Source organism: Rhinolophus sinicus, linkage group LG06 (assembly GCF_036562045.2).
Source record: "Rhinolophus sinicus isolate RSC01 linkage group LG06, ASM3656204v1, whole genome shotgun sequence".
Classification (NCBI taxonomy): Eukaryota; Metazoa; Chordata; class Mammalia; order Chiroptera; family Rhinolophidae; genus Rhinolophus; species Rhinolophus sinicus.
In genome coordinates this window covers 41,549,959-41,576,217 of record NC_133756.1, presented here as the reverse complement: position 1 = coordinate 41,576,217, position 26,259 = coordinate 41,549,959, and the positions used below count along the sequence as shown (strand labels likewise).

The window sequence follows — 26,259 nt, the reverse complement described above, 5'->3', positions numbered from 1 at the left end:
ATGATGTTTTCTTTCCCACTGTGGAGAATTCAGCTAAATGAGTGGTCTGGTCATGACATTTTCTGCAAATAATTAAACATGACAGTCTTCTCTTGGCTTGGTTTACTTTTTAAAGGCAAAATTCATTCCGATTTGCAAATTGTTCCATTCACATGGGTACCAGACATTTCATGCAGCCTTTAGAATATCCATTGCTAAGTCAGTGACTGGTGGAAGTGCTTCTTAACTATCCAGAGGCATATTCTCATATTCATTTCAGAATAATAAGGTGTTTAAATATTTATTTCTTCCCAATAACTGGGTAGTCCTAGGCTTTTCATTTTAATAAATTCTGTCCAAATAATGTTGAGTCACTTCTTAGAATATACTGGCACTGAATTTCCCTTATGGCAATGATATTCACATCAGAGACCCACATTTTAGCCCCAGCTCTGCCGCTAACCCATGACTTTGGGCAAATCACATGACCACTCGTGAATTCCTTTTGATAATTTTTGTTTTCCTTTCAGCTGTAAAATTCTGAGTATGTTTTAAGAGATCTGATAAGTATAAGAATGTAGAAATGAAACAGTTACAAAACTACAAATTGTGGCAGGAGAAATAGTTCTTTATGATATGTAGCTATTCCTTTTCAGGAACTCCAAATGGTCAGAAACTCTTGGTGTGGGCCTATTTTAGAAGAAATTTAAGATCTTTATATAGGTATGCTCATTTATTCAACAAGACTTTATTGAAGATCCATTATATTAAACGCTGACACTACAATGACAAAAAAGAGAAAAAAAATATCCCCAGCCTCCAAGAGCTGATTGTCAAGCGGGAAAAGCAGACAATTTTAGACAAGAAATAACAATAAACCAGAGTAAGTATTATCATGGGATCCTGGCTATGAAGACAAAAATATACAGCTCAGATCTAACCTGGGCTACAAGTCAGAAAACGGTTTCCCTGTGGACATGTTGTCTAAACTGGGAAAATACATGTCTGTGATTTTTATTTGGGAAACCATATTGAACAGAGCAAGCAATAAAAATATTTATTTGTCCCAGGCCCAGATAGAGTTTAAGACTAAAAGAGCATGTGGAGAATAATCTGAGTACATCTCATAAATGTCCCCATCCCCAAGTTTTATCAATCATTTGATCATAAATGTACTGACTCCCATGCTGATTCTTCTCTTGAATCAGGTTCACAAGGTATGAGTAATGACAATATTATTATTTAAGATATAATCATTCCTTTGCTTTCGAAAGAGCCTTCACAACTAACTACTCAAAGAGTATATAAGAGGTGTATAGGAGGTTTTCAGAATGATTTGTTGATTAATAATGGGTTTTAATGTTTCAGTCTTTTCTCATCTTTAATCTCCCTTTATTCCAGTGTTCACAGGACAGGCATTATGTTGTGCTGTCACGAGACCCTAGAGGTTATGAAAAGTCCCCTCGAAAACAGGTGTCATTGTTCCCGGAGAGATCTGATTGCAAATATTCTGTCTCATAGCCAACATAATTATATTCAAACTCATCACGCCACAAGTATGAGATTTGGTTTGGAAAATAGAGTCACCATATGTTACAAACACAATTGAACAGGGTAAGAGGGTTATAGCCCCCTTCAAGAGTCCTGGAGAACCTATTGAATGCCAAAGAAAAATCATAAAGAGGTTGAATAATTTGATTTAACATCAATCCACTTTGAAGTTGCAAAGTTGCTTTGATATCCAAGTTGTTTACAAATTATTCATAGGATGCCATATACTGTATAATATATATACAAACACATGCATTAAAAAGGGCTAATAAGTAACGGAATTTTAGTCTGAAAGTTTTATAACTTCTAATAATAGTATTGAACTCATTTTATAGTTGAGAAAGATCACAGAAATTGCCTCCTTTTTAGTGTCAGTGCCTTGATTTATTGTTTCCTGGTTTCATATTATTATTCAGAACTGGCTTTATTATTTAACCTTTCTTCCTTCTTTGTCTTCTCTTTTCAATTAGATCAAAGTTTCTTTGAAGGTAGGGCCTGTGTTCTTCATCCCAAATACCTAATTTTGCAACTATTAGGCCTTTAATGAATATTTACTAAGGGCTATGATTCGTTCGAAACCCAGAAACAAGTTAGCTACAGGACTACACATTGCGATGATTAAAAATGTTTCAAATGACAATTTTCAAAATTTAATGTGCACAAGAATCATAAAGAAGTATGTTGAAATGTAAATTCCCAAACTTCATTCCCTAAGATTTTTATGTTTTAAATAATTTCTTCCTCTTCCTTCCCCATTATTATTATTGTTATTAAATCAAATTTAGGAAAGATGATATATACCAGGGTCTTGGGACTGCACTGATGTTTCTCATAGAGAAAGGACTTGACGTAAAGTGAGGTAGCTCTATCCTTCTTGGCACCCTCCTCCCCAACCCCACTCCCTACTTTCTTTTTTCCTTCAATAAATTCCTACTGTGTGCCCACTAAGTGCCAAATACTGATCTAGGGCCTGGGGTTAAACTGTGCAACAAGATGTACAAATGCTTTGCTATCACCATGCTTAGATTCTACTGGGAGGGAGAGCAGACAGTAGACAAGTAAACTTTAAGACTATTTCAGATATTAAGTGTTATAGGGAAAACAAAACAGGCTGATATAGTAGAGAATAACTGTTGAGGAGGGGGACGCAAGAATATGACATCTAACCTAAGGACTCAATGACCAGAAGAAACAAATCATGTGAACAATCTTGGGCAAGAGCTTTTCAGGGAGAGGGAACAGCAAGTGCAAAGGTCCTGAGGCAGAATGAGTATTCAAGGATGAGCAAGAAGGTCAGAATGCCTGGAACTTGAAAGCAAGCCAGGTCAGACTCATCCAGCTGGTATGGTCTGGGCTTTGGCATGAAGGTATCTTGGGATTCTTCCTGTGGGAAGCTGGATGAATATTCCTGGCTCTCACAGAATTAAAAAAGGTTATGTATTTTAATAAATGTTATAGGAACACATTATTGCAAACTCCTCACCCATGAAAAATAGTTCATTTCATGTTTCCTTTTGGTTGATGCTTTGTGATGACAAGGTTTCATCATCACTGGCAGATTATATTTTAAAATACCTGAGTAATGACAATTAGCTCACTTTGAATTTATTTGAGATCCAAATTATTTATAATTTATTGGATGACTCAAATGACATAAATAAGTTCTAATGTATGATGTAAACTTGTATTTGAAAATTTATATGCTTTTCTAAAGGAAGAATACTTATGACATAATTTCAAAGTAAGTTACATAGCATGTGCTTTTCTTTTTTTCCTGGTTTTCAATTATTTTCAACTCTTGCATTGATTTGTCTTATCACTCCACCTGGACATCTACCAATTAATAGTAATAGTACTATTACCTCTAAGAAGTTTTGTTTTGCCTGAATAACTGAGGGCTTAAAGAAGGAAAGTAGCAAGGACAGCATGTTACAGGTATGTGTAAAATCCATTTCTGGGGGCTACTACTGAAGCGAGGAGATAGCAGCTCAGCTTTAGACCCCATTGATCACTGCTCCTTCATAAGCCATCTCAGAAAAGGGCAGTCTAGGTGACAAGTGGGCCTTCTGTGATAAGGGATCCTGTCCACTGGAAATGAAAATCGACTCAGTTTCATTTTACAGAATCTACCAGATGGCAAATGACTTTATCTACCCAGACCAGATCCAGACTGGAGCTAGAATGGTGTTCCATGCACCCCTTCCAGTCTGCTGGGAGACTTGCAGCTTTCCTCTGAGGGTTGCTTGATAGAGTGTATGTGTGTGCTTCAGTTTGGTTATATATTATGTTGCAGTTTTAAATGCAGATGGTTCCCAAAGCCTTGGAAATTGGCTTCTTTGCTTGCATCTGGCCGACTGGGTTAGAAATCAATGGCTTGCAAAAACAGGAACCAGGCAAGTTATGGCAAAATACAGAGATAGTAGCTATAATGATAGACATGTAACAAGATGGAAATGAACACATTTATAGGGAAAGGTCTGGGGGGAAGAGGTTGGGAATGAAGAGAAAGAATCTAAAATGAAATGCCTTCATTATCACATAAAACTCTAAGTAGCCTTCACTTCGTCCTACTGGAATTACAATTCCAGCTCACATTGTCTATGAGAGAGGAAGTAGGCAATATGACCATGGAAAGTGATATTTTAAGCTTCAACACATATTGCTCATCACTGACTTGACTTGAAGCATGTCTTTCAACAAAGGCACATAGTGATTTAATCTCAACAGTAATTTAGTCTGCAGCCATATGAGACAAGACTATCATTGCAGACAGGCTGTAATTTGTGAAATTCAGGTGCTGGGGTTTAGAATCACCTATTGAATTGAATCCTGGAGTTAAAAATGTTAATACTATCACATAACTGAACAGAAACACTACATATTTATCTGACTTTGGGACCTCTGACCACGGCGATGAGAACATTTTCCTACAATGCTCTCTAGATTCTGTAAATCAACGGCAAATCAAAGTCTGTTGGAATTCTGATTCAATATGCAGCAGCATATGGCTTGGTGGTCATCATATTCAGCACATCCTATAATTTTTCTAAGGCCTGATGTGAGAGTAAAAAAAACAAACAAACAAAAAAAGCAATCAGAGAATCATTTGGCAACATACCAAGAATAGAAAAGCTTTCATTTTTTACCTTTCCGGATGTTAATTGAAAAAAAAAAAAAAAAAACAATCCTAGCACTATTCTAACAAATTTCTGCCTACGCAAGGCTATAGGAAGATCCCAAATTTACCTGATTAAACAGCACCTTTTGAAGAGGACACAAACATTTTGCACATGCACTTTCAGATAGACATCAGAAATGGAACTCTGCCTAATTTCTAGGCAGCTAAATAGTAACAGTAAAGGGGTCAATGATTGCATTTTGAACAGAAGTTTACATTTAGTTCAATGGGACAACTGGGATCATGCCCAAAGAGAAGGAGTAGATTTTAAGATTTGTATTTGTTCCTTTGCTTGCAGTGGTGTAACCCCCGTTGAACCCTTTGGGTATGGAATTTTGTGAGCTATTGGTTTTCTATGAAAGAATTTCATTGTATTAATTATCTGTAAAAATTTTCCTGGTCACATTTTTAATTCTCTGATAACAATTCCAAGGACATTTACACATACTTATCATTCATATAGCACTTGAGTTTATACAACCCTTTTACTACAGATTATCTCACTTTCTCATATAGACTTTCAACATTCCTTCCCAAAAAGAGCTGTTCTTCATTTCAATGAAATAAGGCTCTGATACACTGAAAATGGAATTCTGCATATTTCTGTGAATAAACAAACAGTTTTGAAAACAAACATGAGGGTATCATATTTTGCCTTAGGCTATCAATATTCTTAGCTGGTGTCTACCCAGCAAAAAAGCACAAGCAGGAAAGTATTACTAGGAATATCTTCCCAAAGGCCCATGAAGCTTTCAGCAAATTTACCTTTTGACACCCCTATTAATCAAAGATTCACAAGGGCTAGGTAGCCATTTCCCCTAAACAATAGCCATGAAAATCCACTGAGTTCAATATAGCCGTCATACACCAGTTACACATAAACACCACATCCATCCACAGAGGCCGCTGCCTAAACTTTCCTAGAACTCCAGCTCTTATCAGTTGCTCACACCAAGCCAGATAGAAAATATGTAATCAATCAACAACTTAGAAAGTGAAGCAGAATTGTAAAACTGATGGCCCTCTCTACTTTTGACTTTTAGTCTACCACCAGTCCCTTTCCCGGAAATCAACTTCCTAATGAAATCTCTCCCTCCTTTCTGCTTCTCTGAATGGTGACCTTTTCAAAGAAACTTCCCTTGATACTTCCAGGACAGTGATCTTTCTCATCTCTACCCAACAGTACTGTTTATGTCTTGCATTTTCTATACATTTATACCTATCTGTCTGTTCATCTATCTGTTGGTCTATCTATCTATCCATTAATTTACATTTCATGATATGTTTTTCCCCCCACAGGTATTCCAAGATCCCTAAAGGCTGTGTTGTGCCTTAAATTCTTTTGTACCCTCCAAAACCCTTAGCATTATGCATTGTACAAATTGAGTGGAAATATTTTGATTGCCTCTTTAAAAAAAAAGTTTGACTTGTTCATTCAGGGTAAGAGCAATCTTTTCCCACAAAAAGGAGCACTTGCTAAATACTACTTTGGTTCACAACCATAAAATCTAGTAATAAGAAAAGCAGAATAGTTTGGTGGTTTTAAGAAATCCTCTGATTTTATAGAGCAGACAGAGTTGAACTGCGTTTTAATAAAAATATATTAGCAGCTTCAAATAATGGGAAATACATTTAAACTATATTAAAATATCTTTTCAGAACAAGGAAACTTGATTAGGATTCTCTCTCAGCGGCTCCACACACTGAAACCAGATTCATTATTCCAGAGAAAGGAAGCTCAATTTTTAAAAATTCATCTTATTAATTACTAGCCAAGCCATGCAGAGGCTTCCCGGAAGACAGAGGAAAACAGGCTCTCAGCGATAAGTTTCAAGCCAATGAAAGATGAGTTTGTGCCTCAAGCCTTCCTCGCCTGCTTGGGCACCGCTCCCCAGGGCTGTGGCAATTCTGCCCCGAGAAATCCGAAGCAGAGATCAAAAGGTAATATTTGAGCCTGAGCCGAGGCCGTGGACTGGCTGCTACTCACCCCCCCGGGTCCGCGGTCCGAGGAACGCTCGGGCTAGTATTCGCACCATCATGAGTCTCGTCCCACAAGGGCGCGACTTTGCGGCCAAACCCAAGGCTTCTGGAACCCAGCACCCACCCGCAGCTGCAATTTTAGGGATCAGAGGGTTTTAGTACCAGGGCCCGTTCCTGTTAGGGAATTAAGCCTTGGGGTCCACTCATCCCATCTCCATTCCCAGAAAAACTTTGCATCCTTTTCCAAATAGGAATTTATACCAAGTAGGAACGATCCCACCCCCTCAGCAGGTCCACTCCCCCTTCCAGCCTCCGAATGGCACCTACTCACGGTGCCTCACAGTCCCGGGAAGGGGACAGGTTCAGCTGTGCGGGATCCCCAGGCTGGGTCGCGTGCGGGTTGGCAAGCCAGCTGTCACCTTGTGGTCCGCCACGCCAAGATATCCGTCCAGCGGCCGCGGTCCTACGGGGGCCCCGGGGCGCGACGCGGAGCTGCTCTCCGCAGATGGCTGCGCGCTGCTGGTCGCCTGCTGCTGGTGCTGGTGCTGCGGCTGCTGCTGCTGCGGGGGACGCTCCTTCTGGCTGCTGAGGCTGCTGTACAAGAGCAACAAGCTGGTGCACATGGTGGTGAGCGCTAAACACACTGCCAGACCATGGCGCTGCGGGCGGGCGGGAGAGAGCAGAGGAGAGCCGCTGAGAGCCGAACCAGAGGAGCGCGCCCGGCGGGGACACAGGCAAGACCGTCAGACAGGCGGGTGTGTGTGTGTGTGGGGGGGCGGGGGGTCCTGCGGCGAGTGGTCCGGGTCCAAGACCCGCGGTGCGTAGCCTGGGCAAAGGCAGCACCGTCCCCGTGCGTACGGCAGGGGATGCTCCCGGCGCGTAGCTGCTCTCGGCCAACGCTACCTCCCAGATCTTTCGGCAGAGGGCAGGTGGTGCACGGCGCCCAGCTACCGGAGGGAGAGCGCTCGGGAGACGAGAAGACGGGTGGGCTCTCACTTTGAGGAGGGGGCCCTCTCCTCAACTCGGGTGCTGGAATCTCTAGCCCTTGCACTCTCTCCTTTGGGACCCGTGGGGCTTTACCTCCACGATCCTTACAAGTTTGAAATCCAACAAGGAAACCAAGAAAGTATGAAAAGGTTCCCCCATCCTCGTCCTCTTAGTTTTTGCCAGGCGGTGGCTTTTAGGCATCCACTCTCCCCTCAGCAATGCTCCCACCCGGTCCTCCGCTTCTACAGCTTTCTGCTGTCTCCTCGGACCTCCTGCTAGAGATCCAAGAGGCAACCCGAATTCCCATCCCGGCTCTGGGATTCCTAGCCAGGCAGAACCGGGGAATAGGGAGGAGACGCGGAGCAGGTGGAAAGTTATCCCTTTGTAACAGGCGACCGCACGGCGCAGGGTTAGGCGCCCCGGGAGCTCTCCCGAGCGCCCCAGGGACGCTGCGCCTGGGGGTTCTCGCCTCTGCCCAGAGGAGTTACAACAAATGACTCACCATCAGGGTCTTCATTTTGGGCACCTCTTTTGTGCGGAATCCTTAGGCACACGCGTACGGAGCCACTTTTTCTTGGAGGGTTTCCATGGTGGGTGATGGGGCACGGAAGGCTCTGATATTAGCCTGGCGGCCACTGGCAGCTGAGTGGGCAAGGGAGCCGCGGGACCCAGGAAGCGCCGCTGTTGCAGAGATTAGAGACAGAATTAAAACTGAACCGGACCCTCTTAGTCTCTCAGCAATCTACACAACTGCCGCCTGCCGCCGCCTGCTGGGTCCTAAAGACCTCTGTATCCCTCTTTCCCGCCCCCAAATAATATTCTTTTCAGCCTAGTGGAATTTGTGGGGCGAGAGTTAACCATGCCAGTATAGTCACCTCTTGGGCCGAGGGCTTATTTATTTTTTATAAAGTAACAAATAATGAGAGAGAGAGAGAGAGAGAGAGAGAGAGAGAGAGAGAGAGAGAGAAGAGAACCCAACTGGATGCTGAACACGATACCCATTTGAAAATTCGAAAACTAAATTTTCTGTTTTATGGTTTTGGTAAAAACAAGTCAACGGCCTAAATTTCAATAGCCATATTTATAGCTTTTGCATTTATGTTCATAGCATGGAGAAATCTGTGACAAAATAAAATTTCTGAAAAATCATTTGTTATTTCGTTTTCCAAGTGTAAGCTTTCTAATATTCTCTTCCCTCTTAACTTTTTAAATCCAGTTATTCTCATGTAATCGTTATATCATAATTTTCACCTAAATTATTTAATTCAGTATCTGTTTTAGATATTACAGTTTATATTGTGATCAGAACTTTGAGGTTCTTAGTCTTCATCTAAATTATTTTTAAAGTATAAAAACGTCCAGCATATCATAGCCACATGATTAACTGTACCTGTAGATTCTTCCTAATATTAATGAAAAATTTCTGGCTCCTAGAGATAAAACTGCTTACTACTTATTTTATAAGACTCTTAAGGCCTTTGATGCTCTGCTTGTGTTGGTCTATTGCACTGACAGTACACAATTTCACATTGAGAACTTTGATTAAAAATTTAAAAAGTTATTTATGTTGGGAAATTCACACCGACAGCCTGTTTAAAAGAGGCTGCCCCCATTCTTCCACCCCCACCCCCGCATTGAATTACAAATGGCATTTGTTAAATGTCTAATTTAGCTTAAAAACATATTTCTTGTAAAATTGCTCCATGAGAATAGTTGTCTTAATATATTACGTGACACCTCACCTGTAGCAGTGTAATGTTAAAGATTACATTAAGATGGAAATGATCAGCAGGCCAACTGAACCATAGGCATAATAAAAGCTTTCTCAAGGCCAAAAAAGGCATTACAATCCTTTTTTAATCTTCACTAATCCATTGCCTGGACTGATGATACAACAGGAACTATTTTTAACTTACGAGGCATCCTTCCATGGTTAATATTAAGAAAGTTAAAATGATTGGTGCAACAGTGACTATCAATGCAATGTGTTTGGGGAAATGCAAGAAACGCACGGATTTAGCCTTCCAAGGAAAAACAAAAAATTCCAAACACTGTCCAACATTGCCAGCCTTGAAGCTATTTATTCAATTTGTGCTTTAGGCTTGAAGAGTACCAGTTGTTAGTTAAGGTAGGAAAAGCAGCAGCCAGAGGAGAATCTTATCAGGTCTTGGCAATTCTTTATTGTATGGTTGCACTTGACACTCAAATTAGTGAAACAAAGGACCGACTTGATGAATCATTGCAAGCAGATTATCTGTGTTTCTCCAGGGCTCCTTCTGAGATGCTGCTAGACTCAGCTCCTGCATTTTTCAGGATCATTCCCCTTCTATCTAGCAAGTTGCCCAGTGACCGATAAAATACTTCTAATATATTTTGCCATGCCAAACAGAGCCATCATATTTATGATTTAAGCTCATGGCAGCACATTGGACATCTGTTACACAGTATGTCTGACCAAATTCATTAAGCTTATGCTTTTTTTCCCCTCCTGGGATAGCAGTTAGCTAGTTGTTAAATCTACTTATGAAATGGCCAGGGTAAATTTAAAACTGTAATTCTGAACTTGATTTGAATAATTTCAAGGTCCCTGGCCTTCAAATATTTGATTAGATTGATGCGATGGTTTTAGGCTGTCTGGACTGAGAGCCAAATGCATAAGATAGGGTGGGGGAAGGGCAGATAAAACAAGTAACAAAAGTTAAAATCCTTGTGCTGTTCAATTAAATGATCTTGTAATGATCACCTGGGGGTTCTATAGTCAGGAATGCAGAGATGAATAGGACACAGATCCTCTTCTGTAAGAGCCCATCATCTCGAATGTGTATGTGAAGTGTGTGACAACAAGTCTGTAAGGAGACAAAGAGTACTAGAGATTCAACACACATTTATCAAGTTCCTACCATATTAAGCGCTTACTGTAGTGAGCACCTACTGTGTGTCAGTAATTAGGGATACCTGATTGAATAATCACATGCTGGCCGGAAGGAACCCAAAATCTATTCCCAGATAAGTGCTATGAACTGTTGTTATGTTACACAGATCTAGGAAACAATAAAAATACTGGATTTATTTTTCAACTTCTGAGTGCTCGCTTATTTCAGATCTGATATTTTAAGGGTATCCACTTATGTTTGTGTAACTTTATGCACACATTTAAGTTAATAATTTGAATAGCCAGAAAGAGCATAACGTAGTCAGCATTCACAGACACTTGATTGACTTGGAGGCAAGTAGACAAGTCAATAAAGCTTTTTTAGTTCATCTAACTTGTCCAGTTCAATACAAAGTGAGTCAGGGAATCACAATTTGTTTCTCAAAATCCAGGTAGCTGAGATGGATTTCTCACCATTTAAAATTTTGCCACATTTCTGCCTCTGGTGCCATCACATCCAATCAAATAGATTTCTACTTTAAAAAAAAAAAAAAGAAATTGAGTGCTCCACAATGTAGGTTATATGATAAACTGAAGGTAAGAATTTATGAAACAAGGCATGTCATAGGGTGAGGAGGAAAGAAATGGAATCTGAAGCTCAGAGGGAATGTCAGCCTGTGCACACAGCCACAAAGGCACCACGAAGCTACCGAAGAAGGCAGAAAGAAAAGTACCAGAAATCCAGGAGTCTCACCCATGATTCTTAAGTGACCTCTCAATTCAGAAATGCGTGTTTCAAACATTTCAAAGATGGATGAAAAGCAGAAAACAGCATAATGTAAAGTGCATTTGAGGTACAACTGCTTTTCTCCTAATGATCTTAAAGAACAAAAAGGATTCTCCTATATGCAACAAAAACAAAAAGGCTTAATAAGTAGCAGAAAGTCCTGGAACAAATTTGATATTTTACCATTGGTGTTTCATAGTTTACCTAGATCTCTTTACGCCACAGACTGTGCCTTACTGGTAGGCTAGTTGGTTGAGAATAAGTTTCTGGAGTCAGACTGCCAGGATCCAGATTCTGACTTTACCACCTACCAGCTCTGTGACCTTGGGTAAGTTACTTAGTGTGCCCTAGTTTCCTCATCTGTAAAATAGCAATCAGAAGAGCACCGACCTCAAAACACTGGAGTGAAAGTTAAATGAGATATTACAAGTGAAGTGTCAAGGAGGAGTACTAATATATTCTTAACTATTTTAATAATATTTTATGTTTGTGATTAATAAACTGTGTTTGAAAGCCAAAGACCAGGGTTTGACTTGTGTGACCAAGACCTGCATGACCTTGAGCAAGGTGCTTAAAAAACATTAAGCAGTTAAGCAGACTCTTAACTTGCCTCTAAAATACATACAACAAAATCTATCCCACAAATTGTTAGAGGGCTTACTAGGATATTGTTTATGACTGTTTTGTATACTATAAAGCTCTTCAATAGCTAAGATAATGGTAACTCATTCATTCATCCAACAAGTAGCAATTGGTCAACTACTGTGTGCCAGGCACTGGTCTAGGCCCTTGGGGTGTGCCCAAGACACATGAGGACTCTGCCCCGTGAGGCTTATATTCAAATAGGGCAACAAACCAATATAATAGAATGTCAGGCACTAGGGAAAACACAGGGTAAAGCAGTTAGAGATTGGGGTGGAGGTGTAAGTGCTGTTTGAGCTAGAACAGTAACGTTTGAGCAGAGATTTAAATAATGTGAAGGAGTGAGCCCTGAAACTATCCGCAGGAAGGGAATTCCAGATGAAGGGAACAGTGTGTGCAAAGACCATGGGTAAGAGCTTGATTGGCATATTGAAGAGAAAGCAGGGGTTAGTGTGGCTGGAATGGAAGGAGTGAGGAGAAAAATGGCAGGGGAGGAAAGCAGAGAGGTAGTCCAGGGCCAGATCATTTAGGGCCTTGTAGGCCATGAAAATGACAGTGTAAAGGAAACCCACTGGAGTTTAAAGCATGGGAAGGACATGGATCCTTAATGTTTTGCAAAGATCACCTGGCTGCTGTGCTGAGAATAGCTTTTTGGGGAGCAAGAGTGGAAGCAAGGAGACCCCTTCGGAAGCTATTACAGTAGTGTAGGTGGAAGGAGGTCATAGTGCTTTTAGGAGAAGTGATTGGTTTCAGGATTTGCTGATTGTTGGGTGTGAGAGATGAGGAAAAGAAAGGAGGCAAACAAACACAAGGCTTTTGCACTGGACAGCTGCGGGAATGGAGCTGCTATCTGGGGTCTGAGAATGGAGAATTTGGATTTAAAAATATTCAGTGCAAGATGTCACAGTCAGTTTCAATTCAGATATGATGTTGAGCTTAGAGACATGCACTGGCCATCATAATTCATAAAAGGATGAGATCACCTAGGATGAGCCAGGGCACAGAAGAAAAGAGTTCACAGGCCTGAGCCCTGGGAGCTACAAATTTCAGATGCCAAGAATCAGAAACATCATTAGAATAATGATAATACTGAAAAACATTAAATGACTCTCTGAACTTGATTTGATTTAGGTGGCTGATTATTGTCATTTTGAATGGATTTTCCATTCCAAGACAGTAAGTCATTTATGTCCTCAAAGCACTTTTCAAATTATATTATTGTACCAAGCATATTCATCTTTATGTATTTATTGTTCATTCTTCCTTCTAGATCATAAATTTTCTAGAACTGGAACTATGTCCTCTTATTGTTTATACCAGACAAGCCCGGCACATAACTGAGGGTAATAACATTAATCACTAACATTTATCTAGTCCTATTATATGCCAGCACTAGTCTAAGAGTTTTACTTGTATTTGCTCCTTTAGTGCTCGTGCAACCCATGAGGTGGGTAACTATTACTGTCACCATTTCACAAATGAATGAACAGAGGCACTGAAAGCCATGTGTCAAAGTCATTCAGATAGTAAGTGGTAGCTTTGGGCTAAATAAATACTGGTTAAAACAAATAAATATTTGTTAAAGAATAAATGAATAGAAGCTTTGAAAGACCTCCCACAATCAAGTCTTTCTTTTCTTTTTTTTTTAAATTAAAGTTTATTGGGGTTACAGCTGTTAGTAAAGTTACATAGGTTTCAGGTGTACAATTCTGTAATACGTCATCTATATATCACATTGTGTGTTCACCACCCAGAGTCAGTTCTCTTTCCGTCACCATATATTTGACCCTGTTTACCCTCTTCTACAGCCCCCCTCAAGCTCTTCTACTGAACTGGTCTGATGATAAGAATATAACTTATACCCAATCTTTAGCTATTACAACCAAAAGCAGTTCCTTATTTTGTGATATACTTTTTTGTTATTTTTATTTTTCAAGATGTATTTTACATACAGTAAGACACACAATTTAAGTGTATGATTTCACCAGTTTTGACAAAACTATACACCTATCAACCAGTACCACTATCAAGATATAGATCATTGGGCCGGCCCGGTGGCTCAGGCGGTTAGAGCTCCGTGCTCCTAACTCCGAAGGCTGCCGGTTCGATTCCCACATGGGCCAGTGGGCTCTCAACCACAAGGTTGCCAGTTCAATTCCTCGACTCCTGCAAGGGATGGTGGGCTCTGCCCCCTGCAACTAAGATCGAACATGGCACCTTGAGCTGAGCTGCCGCTGAGCTCTGGGATGGCTCAGTTGGTTGGAGCCTGTCCTCTCAACCACAAGGTTTCCGGTTTGACTCCCGCAGGGGATGGTGGGCTGTGCCCCCTGCAACTAGCAATGGCAACTGGACCTGGAGCTGAGCTGCGCCCTCCACAACTAAGACTGCAGGAACAACAACTTGAAGATGAACAGAACCCTCCACAACTAAGATTGAAAGGACAACAATTTGACCATTGTTCCCCAATAAAGTCCTGTTCCCCTTCAAAAAAAAGTTTAAAAAAAAAGATATAGATCATTTCCATCATCCCAGAGAATACCTTCATGCTTCCTTTCACTCATACTAACCCCCACCCAACAAGCAAACAGGAAAATATTGTTTGATTTTTATTGCTCTAGATTAGGTTTGCCTATTCTAGAACTTAACATAGAAGAAAATATGTAGTATATGCATCTAGTCTGACTTCTTTCATTTAGCATAATATTTTGAGGTACATCTATCATGTTGTTGAGTGTATTAAGTTTGTTCCTTTTTATTGCTGAATACTATTCTGTTATGTGAAAAAGACACAGTTGTTTTTATCTATTCTCCTGTTAATGAACATTTGGGGTGTTTCCCATTTGGGGCTCTTATAAATAAAGTTACTAAGAATATACTTGTCTTTTTGTTGATGTATGGTTTCATTTTTCTTGAATGAATACCTAGAAGTGGAATGATTAAATCACGTGATAGGTGTATAGTAGACTTTGGAAGAAATTGTCAAACTATTTTCCATAATGGTTGAGCCATTTTTTATTCCCACCAGCAATGAATGAGAGTCCCAGTTGTTCCATATTCTTGTCAGCACTTGGGGTGGTCAGTCTTTTTAAGGTCTCTTTGCTTTTGTACACTTTTCAAGATAAAGTTAGAAATCCTTGGTTAGCACCCAGGATCCTTCTTATTTGCCCACTATTCCTTTTTTTTTCCTCCCTGAGGTGAGTCCAGGAACCTGAAACTTTATCAAGTGCTTCAGACTTTCATGTGTTTTATTTTTATTTTTTAAAATTGAGATATAACTGACATATAACACGTCAGTTTCAGGTGTACAACATAATGATTCAATATTTGAATATATTGGGAAATGATCACCACAATAAGTATAGTTAACACCTATCACCATACATAATCAGAAATGGGTGAAGGGAGTCAAAAGGTACAAACTTCCAGTTATAAAATAATAAAGTCATAGGGCTATAATGTACAGCATGGTGACTGGTTGATAATACTATATTGCATATTTGAAAGTTGATAAGAGAGCAGATCTTAAAAATCCTTACCACCATTCCCTTTTAATCTCATCGTCTGACTCTCCATACAGGAATGCTTCGAACTAGCCATAAAAACTATTCTCTGGATTTACAGTATTTATGGTCAGTTAGATGAGTCTTTCAAAAAAAACCCCTCTACATCCGACTCCTTCTTCACTCCCCTGCATCGTCCACACCCCTGCATGCCCCCTTTCTGAACCTGCAGTTGAACAGTGAGTCCCCTCCTCTATGCTTCCATAACTCAGATAAAAACACAAGCTTAGAATCACACAGACCAGATTTGTCCCAGCCTCTGACACTTAACTCTCCTGTGATCGAGAGTAAGCCATTGATTGCCCTTCTTGGTTTCCTCATTTGTAACAGGCAGAGAGTAAAACCTTTCTAGCAGAATGATTGTGTGGACAAAATCTACTAATGTATGTAAAGTGTTCACCACCATTCTGATTATACAGATGGATTAAACAAAAGGTATGTTTTTTTCATAGGACACTACTTGTTCAGCATAAAGGGAGACACATTCATCCTTAAATGTTTATTGATCTTATAATAAAAATAATAATCAAGATGAATTGTGTGCCTGCCACCACACATTATGCTAATTATAGGCAGTAGCTTATCTGTAATGATGCCATCCCCCTTTTACCAATAAGGAAACTGATATAGAGATGTGAAGCCATTTGCCCAAGGTCATATGGCTAGACAGTGACAGAACCAAGATTTGACCAGGTCGGTTTGACTACAATCTCCACATTCCAACTCCACTGTTTTCTAAATTCTCTGACTCTAGGCCAAGGCTGCCACTAGGTTCTAGAGATGGAAAGAGGCATAAAACACAGCCCTCACTACAGAAGATAACCCATGAGCAGATAATTATAACCCAATATGCTAAATGTAGAAGTTGAATAATAAACAAAGAATTAGAAGGGACACAGAAGGACATATGGCTATGTGAGAGTGGTTCAGATATGATTTCTAGCAAACACTCAGTTGGTTTTAAAAGATCATTAGAAACAGGCTAGAAAGAGGCCAGTGTCCCCAAACAGAGAACAACAGAGTAAACAAAGGCATGGAAGCATGGAACCTCATGGTATGTGTTGAGAACAGATAAGGAGTTTGTGGATGAGTCAGGGAGTTGTCAGAATCAGGGTGGTTCTGTACAGTTGTGCAGGTTGTTCAATGCACAAGAATGCACCTTAAGTGGGTGTCATACATCCTCAACACTGCAGATCTGTATATTTACTTTGTTAATTTTTTGAAAGTGACCAGCAAGCATCTTGCACTACAGATATCAGAATGTTACAACAATTTTCCATTAGATAGAAGCAAAGTATTATAAGTAACAGAAACCTTTTAAAATTTACACAATAGTGCTTTTTGGGCTGGGAGTGGTCTGGTCAGAATTACTCTCTAGGTGGATGTCTCTGGATTCAGCCAGAAGGATGGATTTGTGGGGTGAGTGTCTGGAGCCAGAGTGAGCAGTTCGGAGACTGTTGTGAAAATCCAGGTGAAAGATAAAAGCTTCAGCTAGAGCAGTGTTGGTCGAATGGATTCTAGAAATTCTTAGGCAGGCAATATGTTATAATGGCTAATGTAGATCAAATCCTAACTATGCAGAACCGAATTTATAAAGACAAAGCAGTGATTTTTCCATGCAAAATAGTGTGAATAATTCTGACCACATTTCAAAATGATACAGAATAATAATAATAATAATAAATGGCCTAAATCTTGACTTAGTTGGGGTTCTCTTATATCCTGGGATAAGGATCCATGTGCAAGTATTTGTTTGGCAGGTGAAGAAAACCCAGTTGAAGGAAGTAGGGAAGTGACACAGAAGGGGAAGGCAGCCAATAAATGGTGCCTTATAAGGCAAGTTATTACTATAGACAACTGGGGCTCAGTCCTGCTGAGGAAGTTCTAGCAGCTGGTGTATAAGTCAAGCCTCAGTTATTCCATCTGAGGACTGAGGGAGTACCACTATTCATTTGGTTGAGGGCTGCTCTGGGTGTGGGGCGGTGGGCATTGATTCTTTGGCATGCACCACCTGCTGCCCAGGTGGCGAAGCAGGTGGGCTCTGGAGGCAGCAACAATCCCTCAGGCAGAGACTCACAGGTGCTGGAGCTTTAAGTCCGCTGTTTGCATTAACGTGGCAAAGGCAGGGTACCTATAGCATCTGCCACACATAGAAATTGCTCTTTAGAGTTCTCAAAGGGTTCAAATTTCTTTTGAACCTCCCAATAACCTTGTGAGGTAGAAAAATATGTGGTTTCCAACTAAGGCCGAGCATCTCTTACTCTGGTCAGTTCCTCCTGTGTCCACAGCTGCTATTCCAAAGAGACACATCTCTTGTCAAGGGCCTTCCCCTTTTCCTCACTAATGATTTGTTTAGATGTCTGTCTCCTGATGTAGATCGTGAGCAGCTGAATTTAGAAAGTATGTATTACTATTCAGCTTTGTTTTCCCAGAGCCTGGGAAACAGTAAGTGTTTAGTGAGTGTGATTGAATGGATGGATGAATGATTTCTATCATCACTCTTTGAACTTTGTTAAAATTGGGACTGAGAGAGCTAATACAACCTATACAAAGTCACATAACCAGTTAGTAGAGACAGGACTTGAACTCAGCTTTTCCACCTTCCTCTCAAAAAATCTTGTTGCCACAACACAGTTCAGCAAGGGTGAACATAGCAAATCTTAGTTGGTGATCCATAAACCCCCAGACCTATGAAGTACGGAGTATAGGAGGGCAGGCGAAAAGCCATGAAGGCAGACCAGGAAACTTCAGTAGCGTGATCTTTTCACATTAGGAATTGATTTTTGTTTTGTTATTTCTCATATCTCAAAATAAAATGGGGAAAGATAAATGCCAGTGGACACTGTGACCCTTTAAAAGACAGCAAAAATTTCCTCCAAATATGAAAGATAAGGGGCCATCCCCGCAGGACCCAACATAGCAATCTGAAAGCTGAGTGAGGACGTGCTGTGACGCTCCCTGTACCCCTGGCTAACCCAGGAAGTCAAGGGTGTTGCTGGGCCTCCATGGACAAAGGCAGGCTCATTATTCTTTAAAAGCAGCATCCAGCATAAGGGGTAGCAGCTGCAAGGGGGGAAATTAGTTCAAGAGTTTTCAAAATGAATTTAAATGTGCATTCTTGTGTCCTTGCAATATTTCTGCCAATGTAAAAGGCATGATTGATCTATATGCAACTTTCGGCTTCTCCTCCCACGCTAATTTATGTCATTCTCTTGTCTTCTTACTTTTGTTTGGAAATGTTGCATATGCCATTCAAAATAGCTGGTTTTATTTAAGCAACATTGAAATATTAAACTTTTAAGAAGTTAACACTTTAAAAAGTCAACTTGAACATTGCCTCCTCATCGAAAGACCTAAATTTGCGATCTTCAAATTTCTTTTTATCTGTAGAACCTACACTTCACCTCTGAATGAACTTAGGGGTACAGGCTCCACTGTTAACTAGATTTGTGTTTGAATCCCAGCTCTGCCTTTTGTATACTGTGCCCTTGAACTAGATACTAAATCTCTCTAAGCCCCAGTTGTCTCATCCATGCCAGGGAGACGATAATACTGCCCTCCTCTGAGGGGCCACTGTAAGGATTAAGTGAGATGATGAGGGTACCTAATATGTACATAGCATTTTCTATCTTAATTCTCATCACAACCCTCTCAGTCATGTATATTACGCTCCTTTTACAGATAAGGAAACTGAGGCATGGATAGGCCAAGTATCTTGCCCAAGATCACATCATTACTAAATGATAGTGTCAATATTTGGACCCTTGCACACCATGAACTTAAAAAAAAATTCTGTCAATTATTATTGTTGTTAAAATAAAATTACTTGGAGGCTCACTCAATGAATTAAAATTGGAGCTGTTCCCATGTACAAATGGGAAGCCCAGATCTTTTCCTCTTCCCTGAGGTGGCCATGGAGGCTCCTTCTTGGAAAACAAGCATCACTTGGAAACCAAGGGCCTTCCTAACGCTGGTTGAGGAAAACAAACAATAAAAAATGAAAACAAGCTGATGGATCCCCATACATGTTCAGTTTTGTTGTGCCTTATATATCCTATTGGATATTTCAGAAGTGAAAAACCTCTCCTGTCATTCCTTAGCTAAACCGCTGCATCTACTAAGATGACAGAGAAGAGCCATGACAGCAGGATTTGGGGGCATGTTTTTATGAGATCCAAACATGGGTATGTCAGCGGCACAACCAGATGACTCTGCATTAACATTCGTACTTGAATAACAACTTAAACTGTTTGAAAAATATTCATTCATTCATTCATTCATTCATTCATTCTTCAAGTATTGATAGACTACAAAATATGTATCAGACATGGTTGTAGTATTTTAAGGATTGCTAGTTGGGCTTAAGATCTGAAGCAGAAACCCGGATATACATGCTTACACCCCCACCCCCTAAGTCATTTCACTTGGCCTCGGGCTGAGGTGGCCTCAGGCTGCCCATTCTCTCCTGTGTGGGGTCTGGACGATCATTTCTTTGTTGCACCATCTCAACCCACACACTGACGTCTTTTCCCACATATACTTATATGTGTTGTAATGATTCTACCTTCCCTTCCTGCAGAGGTATGAATTTCTTCTCTATTTTCAGAAAGCTCTTCTCCTTTTGGTTTAGGCCTGCTCTATTTTATTCTCTATTTTCAGACCCTTCCTTTTTCTTCCTTCCAACCAGGGCTAACTTCTCATGTGAATTTACTTCCCTTTTCAAGTAGGAGAGAAGGCTGGGATCTCCTTCCATATGATGTCTCTGAAGGGACAGGGCTGCCACAGCACCTTACATGCAAGGTTATCATGAGGCTAAATCTCTGTAATTAAGTTAACACTTAGCACATAGTAGGCCTTCAGTTACACATGATTTCTCCTCTTCTTTAAGAACACGATAGCTAAAATTATATACTGTGAGATCATTTACAAATTATGCATTGTTATATATCAAGGGCTTAGATATATGGAGGTTATTTCTTCCTTTTGTAAGTTATCATCAAATAGAATTTATGAACCCTTAGATTCATAGTGTTGAGATGAATAGTATAAAATTGAGGCAATAAAGCTCCATTTCATACTTTTGCTCAGAACTTCTTTGTACCTCATAATAATATTTTGCTGTTATAAAACTTATTTTCACCTTTTATATTTGCTACTATGGTTGGCATTTTTCATGCTTACATTAGTGATATGTAGCAATGAGTTGAGTTTTAATTTCCCATATGTAAATTTGGTGCCTGGATTTATACATGTCATAGTGGAAAGGCTAATTGAAAAGTGGTGAGATTTGAATCTAAGTGACTTGACATGCAGTGGCTTTTAGGACTAATTAATTAATTAAATGCTTCATCTATCAAGAATTTATTGAGAACCTACGTTGTGACACTCAGTATGCTAGGTGCTAATAATACAAGGATGAAAGAGCTTCTCAGGAAGTTCATAGGCAATCGGTAGAGAGAGTTCCACAAAGAATTGCAGTGTGTTGTGTGGAAAGTGCAATAACAGCGGCACATACAAGGTATGGTGGCAGTAAACTAGCAAGAGCAGTCAACACACAACATTTTAAAGTATTGATTTTATTATTATCTAGGTATGATGAGGCCAACAGATCAGAAGACGAGTGCCGTTGAAAGACAGTTTGTTATACTCAGAGATCCAAGAGGAGGGGGCCTGTTATGCCATAGGGGGCCACATGGGAAAGCACTAGGGTTGGTCAGGAGGTGAGAGGGGGTGGCATATGGGCAAGAGCCTTTCTTGTGGTTGAGCAAGGTGAGCTAAGCAAGTTTAGGATTGGATAGTTGAATAATTTCAGTGGGCTCTGGAGCATAAGGGCTGTCCTTAGTTTTCTAATAACTTGTGGTGGGATAATTAGGGCAGGTGGATAAGAGCTGATGAGAAGGCATGGGATCTGGATTGCTTAGTTTGCATATAAAAAGCATGCTCCTAAACTAGTTGTTTGCTATCTCTAGGAATTCACTAACCCTCAGAGGGGCAGTCCCTCCAGAGTCAGCAAGGCCCATATATCAAAGCACCAAAATACATATACAAAATAATAATAATAATAATAATACAACCATCTGGGGCTAGGGCAGCCAGGAGAGCAGGCCTAAACCAAAAGGAGAAGAGCTTTCTGGCCAGAAGCTTCAGCTTATGCAAATGCCCAGGGACATGGAATAACATGTGGAGAAATGTTTGTATCTCAATATATTTGGAGTTTGGAGTGAGGATGCAACATGAGCAGTAGTTCTGGTGAGGGTGGGGGTGGTGGGGGGTGGGAAGGGGTCGGTTTGGACAGCAGCCAGTTCATGAAGTTTACCTGGCTAACGAATTTGGACTTTATTTGAAAGGTGGTGAGGAATAACTAAAGGGTTTTACACAGGAGGTGACAAGTGATTTCAGTTTACTTCTGTTTGGTGGAAATCTATGCTACTAAATCTAAGCTACTTAAAAATTAATGAGGTTTCACATTTCTTCTTGTAAGATAAACAACATGATATGTTTAGTATTTTCAATGGTTATGTAAGGAATGTTTACTCTTTCTCTCCTATGGGTTATAAATCCTTGCTGTTCTTTCAACACCCCAAAAGGCAGGGAGTATAGCAGAGAGTACAGACAGAGTGATACGGCAGTAACTGGAGCACCAATTGTCCTGGTTATTCCATTGGTTGAGTTACTTAATTTCTCCGAAGAGACTCAGTGGTTAAGATCAGCCAGTGGATCCGGACAGTGGGTGTGAATCCTGTCTCTGCCACTCACTGTGTGTCCTTGGGCAAGTTATTTAACTTCTGTCTCAGTTTCCTCACGTGTAAAATGGAAATAATAAAAATCCCTATATCATAGAATTGATAAAAAGGATTTGAATTTGGTTTCCCCACCCATGATGCCTATGTCAGCACCAATTCCGTGTAAACCCATGCCTTATCCAGTGTTGTGATAGTATATGCAACACTGGAGCAAAGGATAAACATCATAGCAGAAAAAAGGTCAATTGGATGATGCTTGTGCAAGTCACTGTCCCTCAACCCCCAGAAGCAGCTACACTTGGACAGTGGAGGAATGAAATATGGAAGACTATTTTCTTGGCCGAAGCCAACATCCTATAAAGTTAGTGCTATCCTATAGATTGCTATAAATCAGAGGTCAACAGGTGTCCTACTCCTCTCTATGACCAAGGTACAGACATCTGGGAATGAATAGCTAGAGGGGAGTAGTGTGTTGCATTAATACAGCTAATGCTTCCTGGCAACATATGTGCTTTCTGTCCTAATGACTCTGGGTTCTATCTCAACCAAGAGATACAATAATTGTTCCCATGAATTGGAAGCTGCCAATGTTGGTTCTTTCAGGTTCTTCACGCCCCTAGGAACCACCCCAAAAGAGATTGTATTTCAGCTGGACTGGTTGATCCTGACTAGCAAGGTAAAATAGGGTTGCTGCTACACAGTGAGAGTAGGGGGAAGGATGGAAACAGTAGTTGCCACATAGAATCTTGATGGAAGACTGTCACAACCCCACATAGGCAGGTTTGCCAAGGGCTCAAATCCCTCAAGAATGAAAGTCTGCATCAATGAACTGGGCAAAGAACCCCAGCAAATGAGTTTGTGATTCAAAGCAAGGGAACACAGAATGCATAGCCAAACTGTATTCTAAGGAGATGATGATAGATGGATGGGTGGATAGATCGAGGATAGATAAATAGATAGATGAATGGATGCGTAGATGGATGGATTTAAGGACACGTGCACACATACATATATACATACATACTTACATTTGTATGTACATACATAGTAAAATCTCACTATAACATGATAATTGGAGTCTAAAGCTTAAAAAAGGGTTTGTGTTCATATGAGTTTGGTGAAAAACAATATTTAGAATTGGTCTTTCAGTTTCTATGTAAAAGGAAAGGAAATGTTCTCAATTATTAGTTATGTAGGAAATAGACCAAATATTACAGACTATGTCCTATCCACAGAACTAGGAAGATACCGAACAATTATAAGCCACTCACTCTCTAATTTGACCGTTCTCCTAGCACTTCTCAAGAAGACAAGGATTTTAGCCCAGCCCAATTTTGGAATAAAAGCTGGATGGAGGACAGGAGTCAATCAAATCACAGTATATTGCAATGGCCTTTTCTTCCTTTTGTGAGGGAATATGAGTACATTTTTGGTTTGATATAGTTTCATTATTTTATGTGATAAATGTGTTGCTTGGATCAAGTCTTAAAGATTATAGAGGTAAATTTTGTTAAATAGTTTTGTTGCTTCCCATAATCCATTTTTGCCAGTTGTTTTGGGTAAAATTACCTGTCTTCCATTCATGTCACTTAAATGACACTCTCAGTCAAGGGTCTCTGCCCTTCTTAGCCAATGAATGAGTTCATGACCCAGCTCACATGTACTAGGCAAATTGGACTTTCCCTCCCTGGACTTGAGAGCTTGAGCAGTGATGCAAAGGTGGAAACCAAATCTGGTTGAATTGGACTCATCCCCATGTGGCAGCACCTGTGACTGGCTACTTCCACGAGAATCTCCAGAGCCATCGTTGTTCTTTCTGAATGTGATCCTTCTAATATTCCTTCCGTCTTGTGAATCACCCTAAGTCCTTTCAATAAATTCGTTTTGTCTTGTGTAAATCAGAGACTTGGAATCTAATAGCCCTGACTAAGTCAGAATAGAGAAACTTTTAAAGCAGGTAGGAAGGGGACAGATAGTTACTCTTGACATAAGGAAGATGTCGGCGAAGTGATGAAGGTCTCAAAGAACACGATGAGTCTGGGTAACTTCACGTAGCTCAGAACAAAGCGTCAGTACAAAACTAATCCAGAAGGGGTTTTTAATCCTTGCCCATTAATTCCCATTATGTGGGCTGTGAATCTCTAGGGTACTGTATAATCTAAAAAACAAAGTCTATAACAATCCATATGTAAGCAAACCTCATCTGCAGATTGAATGAAAGTTCATGGAATTACTGTTTGTGATATTTTGTGAAAACAAAAACAAAAACCCCCAAATATGAAAGGTCTTGCCACTGAAATGGTAGGGAACAACTGGCCTAAGCCAGCAGTTCTCAGCTATAGAGTGGTTAACACTTGTCTATTGTAGTGTAATTTTATACTAATATTAGTTGAAATATCAAGGTTTATAGGTGCTATGCTTCTTTTATAAGTTAAAGCAAATTCAAGGCTGTTCTTTCTATACATGCATCTTGTCTACTTGCATCTTGCTTTGTTTTCTTGAATAGGAGAGAACAGAGTGGAATTTTAATTGTTGTGCTAAGAAATATACAAATCATCATCTATTTTGTCTCAGTCACAGAGCATGGTGAACCACTTTTACTGATGTGACATTGATAATTATAGAGTTATTGCATTGTTGTAGAGTTTGTGAGTTGTAGTCCCATCATTAATTCCTTTTTATCTTTTTTTTACCCATGGGAACATTTATTATTTATTTTGAAAAAGGTTAAACTCACACAAAAGTTAACAGACTACAAAAAAAAATAAATAAATTCCTATATTCCCTTTATCCAGATTTTTCAACTGCTAACATTTCCTACATTTACTCAATCTCCTCTCATCTCTCATTCATATATGTACCAACCTGTGATAGTCTTACGAAAAATGTATGCCTGAGCTGGTCATGAGGAAACTGGATCGACCCAGACTGTGCATTTAAATGTCTTTTCACTTTAGTGTCCTTCAATCTGGAATACTTCTTCCATATTTCTCTTTCACACCCATGATAGTTTTAAACAGCGCAGGCCTTTCATTCCATAGGACTGCATTGCTTAATACATGAACCATATATACATTTAAAATTTTTCTAATAGCCACATTAGTAAAAAGAACCAGGTGAAATTAAGAGTAATAATACACTTATTTAATCCATTGTATTCATGATCTTATTTTTTTTCATACAAAATCTTTGAATTTTTTTTTTCATACAAAATCTTTGAAATTCAGTGTATAAACAACATATCTAAATTAGGACTAGTCACATTCCAAGTGGTCAATAGCCACGTATGGCCAAGTGGCTATCATACTGGCCAGTGCAGGGTTAGCCTGCCCTACAATCTGGGCCCACTTGGTGCTTCCTCTGACCAGGCTTACCACACATTCCTTGTGGGAATGAAGCTGTGCTCTTTGTGGTTTATCACATCAGAAGACACAGAGTGTTGACCTGACTCATCACTGCTAATGGTACCTTAGTTGCTGGGTCATGATGGTATCTTCCAGGTTTCTCTACTGCAAAGTTATCCTTGTTCCTTTTGTAATTGGTATTTATCCTGTTCCTCATCAAACCATCACCTACCACCTTTATTTCTAAGACAACTTCTGCCTAAATCAATGACCAGTATATTGATTGCCAGATGGTGTTTTCTGTTATTAGTTGGCTTTCTATTGTAAAGAAGAATGTTTCCATCTTTCCTTTCGTTCATTCGCAGTGTGGACTCATAGATATTTATTTTATTCAATAATAGATTTGAATCTGTTACTGTCAGTATTTACTTTGTTGCTTATAATGTCTCAGATTTGACCAATGGAAGTCTCTTCAAGTTGGCTTCTCTATCCCTTTAAAGTATCTTTGCCATTCTTTGAGGATTCCTTAAATTCTGGTCAATATTCCAGGTTCATCTTGTATTTTCCATGTCTCACCCTTGGAATTAGCTATTTTCCCAAGGAGCCCTGGTTCCTTTTAATGTAGGGTGGTATCCT

The 26,259-nt window shown here is 39.9% G+C and overlaps 1 protein-coding gene and 1 long non-coding RNA gene across 2 annotated transcripts in view; one reads left to right on the top strand and one right to left on the bottom strand.

The window, feature by feature from the left end:
• Positions 1-8,424, bottom strand: part of ST6GALNAC5 (ST6 N-acetylgalactosaminide alpha-2,6-sialyltransferase 5) — a 145,973-nt gene extending 137,549 nt beyond the window's left edge. Inside the window, exons 1-2 of the mRNA XM_019743348.2 lie at positions 8,178-8,424; positions 7,108-7,347 (exon numbers count right to left, since the gene is read on the bottom strand). Of these exons, the coding sequence (XP_019598907.2) occupies positions 7,108-7,347; positions 8,178-8,192 (255 nt within the window). The 5' untranslated portion in view covers positions 8,193-8,424. The remainder of the gene's footprint in view (positions 1-7,107; positions 7,348-8,177) is intronic.
• Positions 7,342-26,259, top strand: part of LOC141572121 (uncharacterized) — a 127,518-nt gene continuing 108,600 nt past the window's right edge. The window contains exon 1 of the long non-coding RNA XR_012497286.1: positions 7,342-7,443. This is a non-coding gene — a long non-coding RNA (uncharacterized LOC141572121). The remainder of the gene's footprint in view (positions 7,444-26,259) is intronic.